This window comes from Ostrea edulis, chromosome 1 (assembly GCF_947568905.1).
Source record: "Ostrea edulis chromosome 1, xbOstEdul1.1, whole genome shotgun sequence".
Taxonomy (NCBI): domain Eukaryota; kingdom Metazoa; phylum Mollusca; class Bivalvia; order Ostreida; family Ostreidae; genus Ostrea; species Ostrea edulis.
Window position 1 is genome coordinate 14,661,038 of NC_079164.1, and position 20,562 is coordinate 14,681,599.

General features: G+C 35.1%; 2 protein-coding genes across 5 annotated transcripts; one reads left to right on the forward strand and one right to left on the reverse strand.

Annotated features, from left to right (window-relative positions):
* Positions 1-894: 894 nt before the first annotated feature.
* On the reverse strand, positions 895-15,921 carry LOC125660821 (uncharacterized). Of its 4 annotated transcripts, none has more exons than XM_056152766.1 (8): positions 15,851-15,921; positions 13,014-13,860; positions 12,052-12,263; positions 11,724-11,791; positions 8,828-8,960; positions 7,482-7,578; positions 7,276-7,380; positions 895-1,256 (listed from the first exon to the last, which is right to left on the reverse strand). In XM_056152766.1, exons 2-8 carry the CDS (start codon positions 13,845-13,847, stop codon positions 993-995), a joined length of 1,713 nt encoding a protein of 570 aa, XP_056008741.1. In that variant the 5' UTR covers positions 13,848-13,860; positions 15,851-15,921; the 3' UTR covers positions 895-992. The 4 variants fall into 4 exon arrangements, with proteins under 4 accessions (XP_056008741.1, XP_056008743.1, XP_056008744.1 ...); XM_056152768.1 differs by having other exon boundaries at positions 13,059-13,863; XM_056152769.1 differs by having other exon boundaries at positions 13,059-13,860; positions 15,851-15,920.
* Positions 15,914-20,477, forward strand: LOC125660830 (xyloside xylosyltransferase 1-like). Its single transcript, XM_048892659.2, has 2 exons — positions 15,914-16,379; positions 19,646-20,477. Exons 1-2 carry the CDS (start codon positions 15,957-15,959, stop codon positions 20,354-20,356), a joined length of 1,134 nt encoding a protein of 377 aa, XP_048748616.2. The 5' UTR covers positions 15,914-15,956; the 3' UTR covers positions 20,357-20,477.
* The last annotated feature ends 85 nt before the right edge of the window (positions 20,478-20,562 follow it).

Consider the following 20,562-nt stretch of genomic DNA (forward strand, 5'->3'; position numbering starts at 1 on the left):
GACCCTACCCTAATTTTACCTTTTCTTGATTATCTCCCCATGGAAGGTGGCCTGGCCCTTTATTTTAACAATTTAGAATTCCCTTCACCTAAGGATGTTTTGTGCCAACTTTGGTTGAAATTGGTCCAGTGGTTGTTGAGAAGAAGTTGAAAATGTGAAAAGTTTACAGACGGACGGACGCCGGAATACGGGTGATCAGAAAAGCTCACTTGAGCTAAAAAGTTATATTAAATCGTTCATGTAAATTTTGATTCTCTAAGACCCAGTTATAAAAAAGTTAGCTAAGTCAGTCTGATCAAAATTAGCCCCCAAGTTTTATTATTTACAAATAATAAAACGTAGGGGTTAATTTTAATTAGACTGTTAGTTAAGTTTAACTAACAGTTAACATTTCATGAATGCAAAAGTTAACTATCAGTTAAATATTGTGTTGGCAAGAATAAAAAAAGTCCCGTTTTGAGGCATTACTTAAAGAAGACCCAAACTTGATCTGTAACCCAGTGATACGAGTTCATGTATACAACAGCTGTAGGGATTGTCTAAAATGTCTGGAATTGTCAAATTTCTCAAATTTGATTACTTCAAGGTCCAGAACTCAATCAAAAGTAGATCCTCAAAGTTGATCACTAAACGATTGATATCAGTTTATGTATGTATAAATTTTCAATTCAGTAGCTGCAGCGATAGCCAAAAGCAAAGTCTGGGAAACCTGACAGATGCATTAATGCATGCATAGGCTGATCACTATATGTATATGGCACCCATCTATAGACAAGTTAACGAAAAACACTGAATCCATACACAATTTAGTAAAAGTTTACTCTTTTCGTTGGGTTGTTTGAGATGTATAAGCACTGTTTCTCTACTATTGAATATATTGGAAATAACAATAACTCTGATAAAATAATTTAATATGGAGTACTAAAAATAAAAACACATTAAAAACATGTTACACAAAGCATATAATGATACTCCGGCCTTTCCACCAGTTTCTACACCCCAATCTCTCGGTTCTTTTTAATATTCTGCATCTCATACATCAGGGAGTATGTGGAGTTTAGCAGATCTTCTGTCGCTTTCTTTAACCTCAGGGATTCCTCTCCCACTCCAGGAACATTGGAGCGCATGCTGTAGGGGAGAGTCATATCCTGATATGACGAGTAGAGACCGGAGTTTGCTGGTTTTAGCTGATCTGCCATGCAAGTATCCCAAGCATAAGGGAAGCTGGCTGCAATCTTTTCAGCATCAGTGAGGGTCTGTGGAAAGAAATTTTCATCATATGTATTTTGGATACAAAATTTGTAATACCGTGTGAAAAGTTGCAATATCATACAAATACAGACAAAAATATTTCTACTATGTCAATTTCATATCCATCCTCAGTCGACACTCGAAAGATTATTAAAGAATGTGAACTACAGTAAACAGTGCTCTTCATGAACACGCCTTTAACAAACTCACACTTAGTGCAAAGTAATATTTATTCCCCCATGAGAGGAAAATAACGAAAATGGTATTGGATCTAATGAACTTTGAAACAAGAGGCCCATGGGCTACATCGCTCACCTAAGTCATCTTCGCTCATATTTAAAGATTTCTCCTATATATTCACATGTAAAACTTTGATCAATATTGTGGCCCCAACCTACTCCCGAGGGCCATGAGTTTTACAAACTAGAATCTGCTTTACGTAAGGAAGCTTTGATGTAAATGTAAATATTTCTGGCCCAATGATTTTTCAGAAGATTTTTAAGGATTTCCCCTGTATATTTGTAAGTAAAATTTTGATCCCTTACCCCCTGGGACCATGATTTTTACAAACTTGAATCTGCACTATGTCAGGAAGCTTTCGTGCAAATGTAAACTCTTTGGCCCAATGGTTCTTAAGGAGAAAATTCAAAGATTTTTTTCTATTCATTAGTTTATGTAAAACTTTGATTCCCTATTGTGGCTCCATCCTAGCCCCAGGGGTCATGAGTTTAACAAACTTAAACCTGCACTATGTCAGGAAGCTTTCATGTAAATCTCAGCTTTTCTGGCTCAGTGGTTCTTGAGAAGAAGATTTTTCAAGATTTTTACTATATATTTGTATGTAATAAGTTGATCCCATACTGTCGCCTATCTTTCCCCTGGGGGCCATGATTTTAACAAACTTGTATCTGCACTATGTCAGGAAGCTTTCATGTCAATTTCCACTTTCCTGGCCCAGTAGAAGATTTTTTTTTAAAGATTTTCCCTTTATATTTGTATGTAAAACTTTGATCCCCTATCGTGGCCCCATCCTACCCCCGGGGGCCATGATTTTAACAAACTTGAATCTGCACTACGTTAGGAAGCTTTCATGTAAATTTCAGCTCTTATGACCCAGTGGTTCTTGAGAAGATTTTTAAATGATCACACCCTATTTTTGCATTTTTGTGATTATCTCCCCATGGCCCTTGATGCTTTTGGCCAAGTTTGGTTATAAATGGCCCAGTGGTTCTGGAGAAAAAGTCAAAAATGTAAAATATTTACAGACAGACGGACGACGGATAACAGGCGATCAGAATAGCTCACTCAAGCTTTCAACTCAGGTGAGCTAAAAACAAATTGTTTTTTGCTGGCCCTGGAGGTTTGCTATAACCAAGTTTTACTGTATATTTCACAATTAAAGTTGTCACCAATTATTTGAATTACTAATTAATAACATCATTCAGTTGAATATTTTGTCATGGACTCTCACTAAATTTAACTCTCCTGGTATCAATTCTAAACAGCAAGTACACTTTACACAAATTTGTGCATGCATTTTAGTAACACGTATAAAAGATTTTCATTGTCTAGAAATAACAGTATCAATTAGCTTTATTAAGACATTTTAGTGAAATTAATTTGTTGCATAGTACTGTTTTGGTGGGTATTTGGAGGTGATACACTAATTATTTTCCTCCTTTGGACAATATTAGCAGAAAAACAGTTGTTTTAAAATATAACATTCGAATTACCTTCACTGCAGGGTTCTGAAAAATTACAACCATAAATTCATGTCTATGTGCGTAACTACGCATCTGATAATACCTATAAGTCACTGAATGACAGGCCATGTTTTATACCAAACCATTTACAGCAACCTTTAATACATTGAAGTTCTGGTAAACTACAGATGTACAGTATATAGTCATTGCTGATCCAATCTGTTTGAGCATCTTTAAATGAACTCCTTAAACTGGGCTAAATTAGTAATGCATATCTAGTTAGTAGATCATCTTTTAAGCTAACTGCATATTGAATAATTAATTGGTCAACCTCTTGCTGTCTCAGGTTTTGTAGTCTGTAATTCTAAACAGCAACATGCCATAAGCATTTTTTCAAGATGATAGATCCTCTATTTATGTCAAAATATTGAAAAGAGCAGCGATATGCTACCTTCATGATGTCATGATTAAAAAGCTATGTAATTTTGAATTGCACCAGGATTCTTCGCTTTCTTGCACAATACACTTAGATGTGTTTTTTTTTTTTAAAAAGAGCATGGCTGTCAACTTTAGTAAGCAAATAGAGCCCTTTAGTTCTTATATTCATTTTCAATGTGCAAATGTCACTCAGGTGACCTATTGCTATTGGTCTGCATTTTACACATTCCTTAGTAATAAATGAATTAGTATTGTATATATGTATAGATTATTTATGTTTTCCGACTATTTATCAAATGATAAAATAAAAATCAATATATGCACCCAGGGGTGCATGAGCTGAGTTGCATGGGATACATTGTAAAGTCAGGAATGATGTGGCATAGTTACAATTGTGAATATTCGGATTTAAACTTTTAGAGTTATCATGCAGATCCAGATATTTCTAAAAATTTTAATCTTTTTTCAGGACTGTGACGTTGACCTTTTTTCTCCAAAATCAATAGGGGGTCTTCCTAACCTGCTATCCAACAATATAACCAAGTTTCATTTGATTCAGTTTTAAACTTTTCGAGTTACTGTCCAGAAACCATATTTGTCTGAAGTTTTAAAACTATTTTCGGTCACTGTGACCTTGACCTTTTTTCTCCAAAATTAATAGGGGCCTTGCTTTGCTGGCATCCAACAATATATCTAAGTTTCATTTGATTCAAATTAATTTTTTTTTGAGTTATCCTCCTGAAACCATTTTTTTTAAAATTTGAAATCTATTTTCGGTCACTGTGACCTTGACCTTTTTTCTCCAAAATCAATAGGAGTCTTCCTTACCTGGTACATAACAATATCTTTAAGTATCATTTGATTCGGATTTAAACTTTCTGAGTTATCATCCGGAAACCAAATTTTTCTGAAATTTTCATTTTATTTTCGGTAAGTGACCTTGACCTTTGACCTTTTTTCTCCAAAATCAATAGGAGTCTTCCTTACCTGGTACATAACAATATCTTTAAGTATCATTTGATTCGGATTTAAACTTTCTGAGTTATCATCCAGAAACCAAATTTTTCTGAAATTTTCATTTTATTTTCGGTCACTGTGACCTTGACCTTTGACCTATTTTCTCCAAAATCAATAGGGGTCTTCTCTACCTGGTACCCAACAATATATGAAAGTTTCATTTGATTAGATTGTAAACTTTTCGACTTATCATCCGGAAACCAATTGTTGACGCCCGCCCGCATCACCAAACCAATAACCGAGTTCAACTTCGTTGCAACTCGGCTAAATATAAAGAATTTGTAAATATGAATTGAAGAATATGCATTTTTATAACAAATCATATATTGTTTTCAATATTCCAATGTACGAAGGGGGTAGGGACACAAAATGGTTCAAATCTTTGTTCCAATGTACACTACCCCACACATTTTTAACCAATTTATAATAGATTTAAAATTCCAAAAAAAAAAGATTGGTTTCAGGAGGATAACTCAATTTTTTTAATTTGAATCAAATGAAACTTGGATATATTGTTGGATACCAGCAAAGCAAGGCCCCTATTGCTTTTGGAGAAAAAAAGGTCAAAGGTCAAGGTCAGTGACCGAAAATAGATTGAAAACTTTAGACAAATATGGTTTCTGGACAGTAACTCGAAAAGTTTAAAACTGAAATTAGTTCTTCACAATTATAAATATGCCACATCATTCCTGACTTTACAATGTATCCCATGCAACTCGGCTCATGCACCCCTGGGTGCATACCGGTATATTGATTTTTTTCTATACATGTTATAGAATTCATAAGAGAATGCGCATTCAGGCTGTATTTAACAGGACACCAGCCGCCATTACACTTTAACTTTGGGGTGTATTTCTGGAATTTTTTTTCAATTAAATTAAGCAAAGATATGATTCAAATCTACATTAGCTATTTCATCAAAAGTTTGATACAGATATTCTTGCTAGAATGAAGTTTTTGATGAAATAGGATTTAAGAATTGTGTCATATTTTATCCAATTGTGTTAAATAATCTTTGTTATTAGTAGCATTGGTGATACATTTTATGTAAAAGTTATCAAAATTATCAGATATGCTTGTCATAATAAAAGACAATCAACATAATTCTCTCTTTAAGGAAATTGGGTGATTTTCAAGAAAAAAATTACTTTCAGCAAAGGGGCAACTTTGAGTGGCTCTAATTCTTTATAGTTTGGACTAACATACTCCTCCTTTCTTATGTTTGAACAGTCTTTCTGATAAAGGTGTATCAGTTAAAATGGGTTATCCAAAAAGTCCGATACTTCTGGAAAAATTTAAACCAGGAGAGAACATCATTAACATTTAACATTTTAAACTTCTTGATAAGTTGATATTTTTTTTGATGGGTGGGGGTGATTTGGGAAAATGTATACATTTGTATGGGTAGTGGTGAGTTGGGAAAATGTATTTGTATGGGTGGTTGTCTTCTAGGTTAAAAAAAATGGGTGCTAGTGAATTATGATAAAAATGAAGACATTACAGAGTCTGTATCATGTTCCAAAATTTCTTTTATTATAAAAGAAGAGGAAGAAAAGCAGAGCCATCCTACATTTTGTACAAAAAAAAGATTGATAAACGGGCAGATAACTCTATTCAAAGTAAATGTTTCAGTTTGTGTAGAAATGACAACAATAATAAATGAATACATGAAAATGAAATGTTTTCTATATGATATGTTTAGCGAACTCGGAAGGGAACGAGAAGAAAATTATGTACGAGTTAACTAAGAAGTTGCAGCCATAAGCCCACCGAAACGTGTTTCCACATTTTTATCAGCCAATGGCTCAAGGCAATTATTGTCAGTCTTTCAAGGTAATAATAATACACGCATTCATGTAAATTTTTTTTTGAAAAAAATGCCCGAATTTTCTCAGAACTTTGTGCCACACATGTCTGAAACACCAACATGTACAATCTGTTGTTTTAATACATAGGCCTATGTCAAGGGTAAGGTTCGAACCTACAACACTGCTAGAAGACCAAATGCTAAACATTAGGCCACTACGGTAGTGTAATAATTTTGGTATGAGTGAACCTTCTCTCTGTTCACTATTAAAATCAACATGCTTAGGATGACATTATACTTGAGTTTGGCTAGAGAATGGATCACATATTACAATATCAACGTTTGGCTTATCTAAAAAATAGTTGCGTGTACATAGGATTAAGACCAATATGAACTTGTTGAAACTGAACTCTACTTTTAAAGGAAAATCTTAATATACAGGTGATTTCAGTATTGAATTCTCAATTCTATTTGTATGGGTGGTGGTGGCAGGGGATAATCTATTTGTAAAGGTGGTGGTAGCAGAGGAAAATTTAATTGTATGGGTGGCTGTCTTAAAAATTAAGTGCCTTCCCTCCCCCCCCATATTTTTTTTGCTGGAATAGCCCTTAGGGTATATGTCACCATAAGAAAACCATACCTTTTTATTAAACAGCATAAAGATATGTAAAAACTGGTTAAAGTGACAAAATTTTAATGTCAGCAGTTCCAAAAAAATCTGCTGCTTCAGTACATACACATTAATTGTAAATATCTTGGAAATCATTGTATAATAAATACACAATAAAGAAAATACCAGCATAAGAGTTATTGCCATTGACAACACATTTTCAATATAGATAATTCATTATTTATAGAAAATATAAACCTTTTCAGTATCAAATAATTTACCACAGTTTTTAATTATACAGAGTGAATAAAATTCCCCCAAAAGATATATATTTCTACCATGCACAAAGTTTAATCAAGTAAGGATTTTGCAAAAAACTTGTTATATCATAATATGATCATATGAGGATAGAGCTACCTTAAATTGTTAGGAGTGTCTCACACACTTACAGTTTGCATTTTAGACTTGATGCCCAGTGAAGCATCTCGCAGACCAATATTGGATGCTGTAGGTACCATGGAAGGAACAGAGTTTTCATATCCCTTCATACAGTGCTGTAAAGGAATAACAAATGAGTGATCAATCAGAAATAATGTTACTTATTCAGACACCTCCCCCCCCCCCCCCCCCCCCCCCATTCTGTGGTGGACATTACCTGAGATAGAGAGAAGGAATCAGTGTCCTCTAAACTCTTTCTGCGGTGCGGTTTTACACGGTGTGTTGACAGAAGCGTAGATCTGGGTATGCTGACTCTAGAAAGTAATGCCACTTTAATTCAATCTGTAAGCCTTAATTGATAGGCAATGAACAGAAAATACTGAAAAACTAGAGATTGTTTTTATGAAAAACAAATGTCTCCCCAGCTCCCCAAATTGGAAGTGCTCCAAATGAAACCTCCTCCCCTTAATATACTGCATGGTATGGAGGAGAAAGCATAAGCAGGAATATAGACATTATGAACTCTGATAACCCACATAGGAGAAGTGTTCACAAACTATTTATTGTACAAAGTTTCAAATCTATCCAGTAAGCCATCCAGCATGTCCAGGAAGAGAAGTGTTATAAGCAATCTAATCAAAATCAGATCCTAAGATATGCTCACAATTGCTACAATAGGATCTGACATAACCCTATAGGGGGTCATGTCCGCATGACCTTTCACTTGGAATGTTCATAAGAACTATCAGCCAGTCAGATTGCGCCATACAAACAATGATATTATTTAGGTGGTTCCCGGCAATTCGTAATAAGTTGCAGTAATCTCTCTACCACAAAGTATATTCCACACTATAAAATTGCTTATTTTTACATAAGGAATTTTAAACTTTCGCAATAATGCCAAATCTATTCCGTTCATTCAAACAACAAATTGTACGATGTAAAATACACCCAAATTAAATTAATTGTGAAATGTGATTTATGTATGAATAGGGATGGGTATGATTTGAATAGTTTTCAAGATGGTTTACTTAGTTAACGTGAGGAATATAACGCCAGTCGACGTAAACGGTGTATCGTGACATCACATCTAGTTGCGATGTGTTTTCTTTTAAACCAAACAATTGCATCCATTTTCCTTGAATTGTGAACACTGACGATTTCATTGGCGACACGCTGATTGGCTAACATAAAGTTCATCTGAACATGACCCCTAATCGGGTTATGTCAGATCTACTTATGCAGAGTATACGGCACGGATCTAAGAAGTCTGATTTTAATTAGATTGTGTTCACAAGCTATTATACATCCTCCACCCCTATTATATCCACTATAACCTTTAGGAAAATAATTGGATCCTCCTGTCCCAACAATATGCACATTTACAAATTGCAATGAAGCATTGTACAAAGTTTCAAATCTATCCAATAAGCCATATAAGAGAAGCATTCACAAGATTTTGTGACAGACGAACAGACAGAAAGTGCAAAAACAATAGGTCTCCCCCTGAAAGAGGGGGAGACATAATTATTTGACAACCATATACCGACTTTGTTAAATTACCTGACAAATCTTGGATCCTCTTGTGTGGGTTTTTTTGTACTTTTTCTGTCATGAGGAGACTCTTCTCCAGGAATCAAGTTGTTCTTTATGGGTTCCGTAAACAGCCTGTCATTCACTATGTAGGGCTTTACCTCTGTAAGAATACAGCAGCATGCTAGTGAATTATGATGACCAGGCTAACATTGATGGAGTGCAACATATCTGGTAATCATTGACTACATCATCCCACAAATCTTGCACTATCCCTAATATATGCAGATACCTTATCATATTAATATGAGCAAATAAAACTTGCATGAATTTGTGAAATCAAATATATTACTTTTTTCATTCATTCACTGAAAGCTGGGAGCTATGGCCAGATGCAAAACTTGCTACTGCCCAAATTATCAGTTAATAGGTTTTATTACATCAAAGAATTCACCGAAAAAATAGATTACTGTATACTAAAAAATTATATTTGCCTTTGGGCAAATCAAAGATTGAACACAACTGTGTCTGGGAAATTTAAAAACCACTTGGAAGTGTTGAAGGACAAGAAAAAAAAAACATAAGGCAAAAATAACCCTGTATACAGTAATGATGCATTGTGATTATCGGAACTTCTCCCATCAATACAACCAAGGAATTCAAATTTCGTGATTTGAAATTACGATTTATATCATGACTTTCATAGAATTCCACCCACTAATCCTTGTAACAACTCCTTACCATCCCTGCTGCTTTGTTAGGCTACATTTGCTTCCTATTATCGTGACATGTGATATCATGCGATACCCATGGTCGATTATAATGCTTTACTGTATTGTTTAACTTAATAAAACTAGCAAGTTTTAAATATAAATGACATGAATTACTTCCAAATTAAAAAATAAATTAATTAAAATACAAGAAATTTTGACCATTTTTAAACCAATTCATACTATAAAAACTGACTTGGAACAAGGTATGTTACGTTTTATATAACAAGAGGCCCCTGGGCCACATCGCTCACCTTGACCCATATCTAAATATTTTCCCTATATATTTGCATGTACAAACTTGAAGCTGCACTAATGGTTCATGAGAAGTTTTTTAAAGATTTTCCCTATACATTTGTATGTAAAACTTTGTTCCCCTATTGTAGCCCCTTCCAACCCACGGGGACCATAATGTTAACTTGAATCTGCACTATGTCAGGAAGCTTTCATGTAAATGTAAACTTCTCTGGCCCAATAGTTCTTGAGAAGATTTTCAAAGATTTTTCCTATATATTCCCATGTAAAACTTGATCCCCTATTTTGGCCCCACCCTACCCCCAGGGGCCTTGATTTGACCAAACTTGAATCTGCACTATGACAGGAAGCCTTCATGTAAATTTAAAGCTTTCTGGCCCAGTGGTTCTTGAAAAGATTTTTAAAGATTTTCCCTATATATTTGCATGTAAAATTATTGATCTCCTATTGTGTACCTTTCCTACACCCGTAGGCCATGATTTTAACAAACTTGAATCTGTACTATGTCAGGAAGCTCTCATGTGAATTTGAAGTTTTCTGGCCCAGTGTTTCTTGAGGATTTTATAATGACCCCTCCCTATTTTTGTGATTATCTCCCCTTTGAAAGGGGCATGGCCCTTCATTTGAACACACTTGAATCCCCTTTACCCATGGATGATTTGTACCAAGTTCGGTTGAAATTGGCCATGTGGTTATAGAGAAGAAGTCGAAAATGTGAAAAGTTTACAGACAGCCGGACAGACAAATGACGAACAAAAGGTGATCAGAATAGCTCACATGAGCTTTCAGTTCAGGTGAGCTAAAATGCAGAACCATTCCAAACCAGATCACATTATATCTTTGTCAAACATTCCTACAATCCTGGTCAGTGATTTTTCTACATTTTTTACAAGGGTCCTGTGGCTTTCAAATTGGGAAAAAGTGTCGACATTTCAGTCAAATTCATCTTCGCAAGCCAAGTATCCGATTCGCTTACTCTCATCTTCGCTTACTTGCTTACTCTCATCTGGTAGATGAGAGTAAGCGAATCGGACACTTGGCTTGCGAAGATGAGTCAAATTGGGAAAAATCAATTTTATCGTAAATAAGTTTTAAAATCATATCAAACATTATATTATCTTTATTTTACACATCTAATTTTCTTTAACCTTCTAAAATTTTCAACTATTCTATCCAAATCATCATTCCCATAACTCTTTGTTAAGTCTTTTGTATACAATTCACATCGAATGTTTATTTTTTTTCAAATACGTTTTTCTTTCAGAATTTTATTATTGGGTAAAATGCAAGCTAAATTGGGAAAAAATTGACAATTTTTAGGAGGGGAAAGGGCCGAAATTCGGACCCAAAATGGGCCTTAAAAAATCACTGCTGGTAAATCAATGAGAATGTAACATTGTGGACACAATTGTAACTACTCGGCTATTTCTGTAACCACAAATGAACCACGTAACATGTATGTGGATCGAAGCCATCCGAGTCGGCTGCTATGTGTACACAGATGCAATTATGATGTCACAATTGTATGTTACAATATGAAGTGCGAGCTTTCAAATTCATCTAAGATATCATACATATCTAAGGTATTCTACCACTATCAATTTCCACTTATTTGATTATGTATTATAATGAAGAAGATGTTAATGATATCAAAACTGAATTTGTGGTGAAAATTTAAAGAACTCACTATCACAGTATACAGGGATTTGGTTCTTGCCTTTCAACTTCATCCACATACGCACTTTCGGCTAAGAAATGCATCAATTTGATGCAATCTTATCCATATCTGAGTCTTCTTACCAGTTATGGAAAAGAATGAGCGAGTGATCTGATTGGTTGTGGACAGAGAGAACAGCCGACCTGTCAAACTTATTGGAAGTTACTAAAGTGTGTCAACTTACTGGTATCTTCAAGTATTTCCTTAACTGGTTCTGGATCTGAATTCTCATAAAACAATGACTCGGGCCCTCTGGAATTTAAACAGACAAAATGCAATTAAAAATCCCCTTTCCTTATAAAAACCCGCCTATTAAAATCTACAACCCTTGTTAATGATGCAAAAAATTCAAAAGCAAGCAATTTATATATATATATATATATATATATATTATATATATATATAATGTTCATGTACCCAACAAAATTTTGTGAGTTTTTTTCTTTGGGTCGGTCGAAAAGGAGAAAGCTTAAATGAAATTTTAGTTAATTCTATAAGAATGTGAGCCTCACTCCATGTAAAATGTGTTCACACATTCATCTCTATTCAGTCGTCTAAACTCCCTTAGTTCATCAAAGTAGCCCTCAGGCAGGTTTGTGGTGCCTCGATCATTGTCCAGCAGGGCAGCAATCCAGTCATATCCAAGGAGATGTCGAGTTCCTTGGGGGTCTATGTCACTTCCCACACTGTCCTGTGATGTCAGGAAACTCACTCTGCCTAATGACTACAAAATAGATCTAGATGAGAACTCACCCTGCTTAATGACTACAAAATATATCTAGATAAGAACTCATCCTGCCTAATGACTACAAAATAGTTAGATCTAGATAAGAAACCACCCTGCCTAATGACTGTACAAAATAGATCTAGATAAGAACTCACCCTGCCTAATGACTACAAAATAGTTAGATCTAGATAAGAAACCACCCTGCCTAATGACTGTACAAAATAGATCTAGATAAGAACTCACCCTGCCTAACGACTGTACAAAATAGATCTAGATAAGAACTCACCCTGCCTAATGACTACAAAATAGTTAGATCTAGATAAGAACTCACCTTGCCTAATGACTACAAAATAGTTAGATCTAGATAAGAACTCACCCTGCCTAATGACTACAAAATAGTTAGATCTAGATAGGAACTCACCTTGCCTAATGGCTACAAAATAGTTAGATCTAGATAAGAATTTGTTAAATGTATTTCAGATTTGTACAACTGACTCACTGAAAAAATTTAATTTCATGTTTCAACATGTTCAAACTTGATACATATATATATATATATATATTTTAACTAAATATTACAATTATTGATACATAATATATAGTCTAACTTTTATTGGCATATATATACAATACTTTCAACAGATCTGATTCATTGACACATGAATCCGTGCACACAATACCCAGATTCTCTCATATTATTGCACAGCGAGTAATTCACGTTTTCAAGTCGGAGTACAGTGTACTTGCCTTTTTCAGTGTTTTGGGTCCTGTGGTTTGTAGTAGTGTACTTGCCTTTTTCAGTGTTTTGGGTCCTGTGGTTTGTAGTATGGATTTCGGTTTGTACGATTCCTGGATAATCTTGGCTGCTTTCTTGTCATTTCCTGCTTCTTGAAGTCTGTCATAATACCTCTCTGGGGTTTCCTCACTTGAAGAGTCATCCATATAAGACTTCACAAAATCAAGATCACTTTCATCAAATCTTGAATAACTAAAATTCAGTCCACCATTTGTTGACATATCAGTCATCTCTTCCCCCTTGACCTGCACATTACGACTGATCAGATTTCTCCTCTCTGATGTGGTACACACTCTCTCCTTTGAGGGATATTTTCTCTTTATATCATTTTGCATCACACCTCCTGCTGCACTGAGGGCTTTCTCATCGTACCTCACTTCACTACTTGCTTTTTTATATACAATGCTAGGGTCATACAATTTCCCTCTTTGGCTGTCTTCTTGCATCACCTCTTTGGGTTTAAATCCCCGTTTTACATGACTAGTTTGGTTGAAGTTTTCTTTATTTTCAATCTGAATTTGGTTTGGTTTGGATATTTTTAATTGTGATCTTCCATATTCCTTCAGAGTTTGGCTGATAGTTTCCCGGTCATATTGCTGTGTGGCCTCCCTGCCTGATCGTCGTTTATCATTATCAGATGGACTCTCCACTGTTGTATCCACTGGGTCATTGATTTTTTTCTCATGTGTGCTGGAAGATAACATTTGCTGTAGTCTCCCTTGTTTTGCTTTCAGTTTCTGCAGAAGTACCTTGCTCTGCTCTCGCAACTTTTCATCTATGTCCATTTTTGTCAATGCACTGCTGGGTATAAGATAAAATGTATTTAAGATAACATTCACTTCTAGTTTTCAGAAAGCAAATCGTGTAAAAATTTTAACAACATAAAAGTTCAAAAAATTAAAATATATTCTGTAGGACAATTGTTTCCTGCATAAAGTACATTTTGTGGTCATGACCATTTGAATTTCACCCAGATCCCAATGCATACAAATCTTAAAAGTAAGAAAATACTACATGCAAAAGACAGAATCTTCAATTCTGTCTTCAATTTGTGTGTCAGCTTTCACTTAGCTTTGAAACATCTCTTTACTATATTTCGTTCTTCAAAAAGAAGCATAGAATAAAAAAGCCATCTTTAAAAATAAAAAAATATATGTGCATATTTAATTTGACAAAAATATTTATAAGTAAAATGAACTAGATTTGTCAAGTAATAATCCACAAAAAGAATATCACTAAACTTTTATTCATTCATAAAGAATAAATAAACTATGTAAATTTAATGCTTATAAATTAATGTGAATACATGTACTACTAAATAGCACTGAAATGTACCATTTTTATTGGAATCAAAAGAAGCGTAGTTTGTAAACTTTTGAAGGTTTTACAAACAAAAATAGTACGCATCTATTTTATCACAATAATAATTTGATTAAAATGCTGTTAATATTAAATAGGGTTGTTGTGATGATAAGAGATTCAGAGAAATAATTCTGTTGGTGTGGACAATTACTGAATTAGTTGTCTGAGGCCAAGTCGTGAATGATTACCTTTAATTTCTAGTCTACAAAGTGATCAATGTTAAGCATGGGCTTCGCAATTAAAATCAATTAATACACCGATCAGCTTGTGTTCACTATGTATAAATAGGGGTGAAGGAAAAATGACTCCTCAATTCAACTTTCATGGGACTCATCAATTTTTCATGGAACTCATCAAATTTTTACAGGACTCAGGCTGCTTATAAACCACGAGTCCGGGACTCGTCTGCAATAATTCCTAGTGACAACCCTGCTGCTGTCAGTGATAAACCCAAAATTTAGGATTGTCATGCCACCTGAATCTCACATTTTCTTTTTCATTCAGATTTATTTTTATTTTCAACATTGCCTGTTCTTTTATCGTCTCCTTTCTGAGCGTTTACCTCACTAAAATACTTAGAGAGATGGTTGTGAAACCGCCATTTTCTCCCAAACTTGACTAAGATAAGTCGTACGTCAGATAGCTTAAGTTATTCAGAACGATTTACTGATAGGATTAGCTACAATATCATCAACTAGAATGGGCATTCACTAGTTTAAAAAATGATGTGACAATTTGGTAAAGAAAACAAAAATATACGGAGTTGGACTTTACTTTCTAATACTTGATATTAATCAAGATTAACACAATTATTATGATTATCACATTTTCTACTCAAGTAATCACTTGCCCCATCGGGCAAGTGTGTATTGAGTTTCACTTGTCCAAACTGCGTTTTCCCTTGCCTCGGGGAATCGGACAACCGTCCAAATGTCGATCCCTGGAAACTCACCAGTCTTATAAGACCGGCGCATGCCTGTGGGCCAAAAACAAGCAGATGAAATGTCACGGTGGGTTAATTGTGTGTGCATTTGGCATTTTGAACAGCATGATAGAGCTATTTAGTAGAAAAACCCGCAAGATTTTATCTGCCTCAGTTACAACTATATGTTGAAAACAAATCAATCAAAGCTATACAGCGAAATAAAGAGATTGTGCTGGACTTGATTAACGAGAAATACTTTGGGGAAATGATACATGCACAGTTATAAATTTTGGTGGACTTTCCATGTACTGATAAACTGATGGATCGTCTCCTCATTACTTGTCCAGACAAGTCTACAAGCGTGCATAGATACGATAAATTAAAATTAAAACTTTACATATCTATGAAATATACAAATTTATTCTAGTCAGAAAAGATTAATTCCAACAAACTGCATACAGTATACAGGTACAAACCATTCGTAAAATTCACAATACTAACCGATGCACTCTACAAATCAAATGATCTTGTACTAAGCCGCCATACTGTGGTCACAGTCAAATAACATGCAATGATTGGCTGATTGCAACCTATCGCGAGAACTGTCATGGCATCCTTGAAGTACTTCCGCCTTTTATCCAAAAGATCAGTTTGCGTTATATGTGCATTATTGGCTGTATTAATGATTTTTGTGAACTTTAAAGGTTTTATTCAGAAACAAGATACAACGGCTAATGTTTTTTCTCACAGAAGAGTTGCTGTCAAACATGTAAAGAACAATACAAGAAGCGTTTTAAATCGATCAACCCAAAGGGAGATAATTTTGACTCCAGACAATGCAGTGTTAAACATAGTAATAATATTGAAAAACACAAAGAGGAATCCCAATTTACAGGCTAGATTTGAGACTCTGATAAAGTCAGTATACATGAAATCCTCAGTTCTACTTTCTTTTCACGTGATATGTGATACGGATGGAGGGAAGGTTGCAACTTCCACAATCAGAAGATTTGCTCCAAAGGAAACAAAGGTCATTAAATATTCTTAATCGTCAAATTAAATCTGTAACCTCCATGTATTGTATTTAGGGACTGAGGCTAAATGTAATTTATTGAACACAAACTTTTTTTTTATATATACTAGCGGGAAAAAGAAACTGCATTATAAAATTTAGTATAATTTTTCTATATTTATTGTTTATATTTATAAAATCTAAACCAGTCGATAAAGGTGATGTTTTTTAACAATATCGGACAGTACCCGACTCAGATGCACGGACTTTTTCATGGTTAGTGAACACATGTTGTTTATTTAAGTGTTCGCACACACGAGTTTTACTGGCCAATACTGTTTGGAGTAAGAAGTGTAAAAGGTTTGTTTGGACACTATTTGTTAAGGAAGGCACTTTAGTTTTGACAAAATTTACCCTTCTGTCATGCCACGATTCAGCGAAAACCAACGTAATCGTACTGTTGGGATGCTTCAAGCTGGAATGGCACAAAATATCGTAGCAAGACACTTTGGAGTTCATCGAAACACCATCCAGTCATTATGGAGACGTTTCCAACAATCTGGTAACACTTGGGATTGACCACATTCTAGGCGTCCTCGTGTGACGTCGCGTTCACAGGACAACCACATTAGACTTGTGCACCTGAGAAATCGTTTCCAGACAGCAAGTTTGACTGCTCGTAGCATTCCTGGACTTTGACCAATCAGTCCAAGAACTGTGCATAATCGTCTGTGTGAGCACAACATCAGACCAAGAGTCCAGCGGTGCGCCCATTACTGCTTCAACGTCATTGTATCACTAGACTAGAATGGTGCAAACGACATCTGTGATTCAAAATACAGGACTGGGCCAATATTCTGTTCACAGATGAATCCAGATTTCATTTGGATAGCAGTGACGGCTGTTGTAGAGTGTACCGTCGCGTTGGGGAGCGGTACCAGGATGCTTGTGTTGTGCAACGTCGACAATTTGGTGGAGGTAGTGTTATAATGTGGGGTGGAATAACAGTACGTGGAAGAACCCCTCTACAAATTGTCAATGGAAATCTCACCGGCGTACACTATGGAGACGAAATTATTCAGCGCCATGTGATACCCTTCATACAGAGACAGCAAAATCACATCACTCTGCAGCAAGACAAACGCAAGGCCACATGTTGCACATGTAGTCAGGGACTTTTTTGTTCAACAGAATGTCGATGTCTTGCCATGGCCTGCTGTTTTCCCCGATTTATCGCCGATCGAGCACATCTGGGATGCAATGGAACGACATCCACGCCGTTTACCAAATCAGCCAATGACATTGGCTGATTTAGGCCAGGCTTCAACCAACATCAGGAACAGCATCCCTCAAGCATTTCTGAACACTTTAATGTCATCAATGAGGTGATGTTGTCAAGCATGTGTAAATGCAAATGGTGGTCACATGCATTATTAACTTTGCTAATTCAAGTTCGAATACCAGTGTCTTTCGAGTGTGCTGAAATTGACGTTATTCGACGATAACATTAATGGATTATGAAATGTAACAAATACATTTGTTAACAGTATTACAAAAAATAAAATTTGTTCATTGTTATTTTTATTATTTTTGTATATATTAAATAATGCAGTTTCTTTTTTCCGCTAGTATGTAAATAGCAACTCTAGTCCAAAGACTATTTCTACCTATGTAGCTACTTATATACTCCAGGTAGCTATTTTTACCTACTTTTTTCTTTACCTGCATTTCGTGGCCAAAAGTAGGAACGGCGCAATATGGTGTGAACCAAATTTCTTGATTCACTTACACTGACGATAAATACCACAAAAATATTGGACAAAAAATTATTACATTCTGACCTTTCAAATTCGCATCAATAACTACACCCAGTTCCATTTCCTAGGAACTTAGGATCAAAGCTATGTGATAAGAAGTCTAAAATGTCTTACAAATCTGTATTAATTTTAAAGTTTACCTTCATGCATTCTTACATTAAAGGTTTTTAGGGCAATTTTTCATGCATTTCCTCTACATTCTCCACCCTCGTTAAGTATTCAAATTTACACTCCAAATTTTGCCATGCACATGCACAACATGATACATAAAACAACTGCACCTGTTTAAAAGATGCGCCTAAATTATTATTTATTTATATTTTTAAAAACGGGTAAAAGTAGGTAGAAGTAGCTACTTTAAGTAGGTTTAAATACCTAGGTAGCTATTAATAGCTACGTAGGTAGAAATAGTCTTTGGACTGGACCTGTATAGTTCATGATCTAGCTAATTAAAGGAGGTGAGATCTGGAAATAGGAGAATGTAGGAAGGAGAATTTATAAGTAGATGAATGAAATATTTTTCAGGTACAGTCAGTTCCAAAAATGAAATATACAGAATGATAGTGTAGTCAAAGCATTAAGTGCAAATCTTCAACTGTTTGCATGGAGATATGGAAGGTGCATGATCTTATGTTTAAGATTTGTTACATAAACTAAGGTCTGATTTGTGGTTTGGAGATAATAATATGGCCCGCTGATATAACTTAGTGGTCTTGATAACTGGTTGGAACTTACGATTTATCTGGGCATCAAGCAGAAATTGAGTCAAGTCATTTTTATTTTTTTGACTTATTAATTCAAAGAGCATATTCCAAAAACTTCCTGTCTGAATGTTTTAGCCACCAAATTTTTTTTGGTAACAATAAAAGGTGATGGTATTTTTCAATGTTCGGACTGGTAAAATCATTAAAATGGCAAGTATTTTATATGAAACAGAATACAAAAACTCTATAAAATAGTCACATTAATCACTCTTAACTGCTGACATCACAATGATGATTAACAAAATTAGAGCTCTACTGGTATTTTAAGAATATATATGGATTCCAATTTTCAAATTATCATTTTAAACAAATACTTGTACGTATGGAAAAAAGTCTTGTGTAAATTTTGTGTATTTCAATGACTGATATCATCGACACTCTTTACACTACATCATAGTATGCTGCATGTACATTGCTTTAACAGGGTTGCATCCATCTTCGCTAGCCAAGGGTGACACTTCACGGTAAACACCGTGGAGCGTCACCCTTGGCTAGCGAAGATGGGTTGCATCCAGCATGTCCTTTTGCTCTAATTAAGCTGCAGGCAAGTTGTTTTTTTTTCATGCCTATCCTTTAGTGTCACATTTTAATATGTAGATAATGAGGACCTCCTCCTCCATTGAAACTACATGTAATCTGAAATTGTTTAAGCGTCCATGATAAGCGTGTCTGTTAATACATGTGTATTTTCCTTTCTTTACAGATTGTTATCTATAATGTCACTGAAATGACACAGAAGGTTGGGGAGCAGATTACCCAGATGCAGGCACACTTCAGTAATGGTGCCAATGCATATTATGGAGATCCACTGTTTTTTCTTTCAATGGTGTTACACCGAGTTCTTCAGCTTGACAAAGTTATCATGCTAGATGTTGATTTGAAATTTGATGAAGATATAAGACATCTGTATGAAATTTTCAGTCTGTTTTCAGAAAGGAATATAATTGGTATAGCCAGAGAAAATCAACCAGTTTATAGACATTTGTTTCATCAATATCGTGGTAAAAACCCGTCCACAAGAGTTGGTGCACCTCCTCCTACTGGACTAACAGGTTTTAACAGTGGTGTTTTACTGTTAAACTTAGAGAAAATGAGACTGTCCAATGCATACAATTCATTGATAGACTCCTCCAAAACTCTGGAGAGGTTGAAACAGAAGTATTCATTTCAAGGACATCTCGGAGATCAAGACTTTTACACCCTTACTTGTCTAGAAAATGAGGAGTTGTATTTTGTGTTGCCATGTTCCTGGAATTGGCAGCTGTGTGTTTGGTGGAGAGATCATGGGTATTCCCAAGTTTTTGATCAGTATTACATATGCTCTGAGAAAATAAAAATTTATCATGGCAACTGTAATAGTAATATTCCAACATTGTCTTGGGAAACGGAAACAAAGAAGTTTCCTCAAAGATGATTTAAAGAGAAATGATGAGGTCATATTATGTGCAAGAGAGGGAGACAGAGAGAGAATTGTCTATTTTTCTACCATGATAATTGTGACAAATGAAAGATATGAATAAAATTCTTATTTTGATGTGGTCGTGTTGTAAGACTTTATATCGGGATGATACGTAGTGACCAATGGAACCCTGTCATTCTGAGGTTTTTCTTTATACTGGA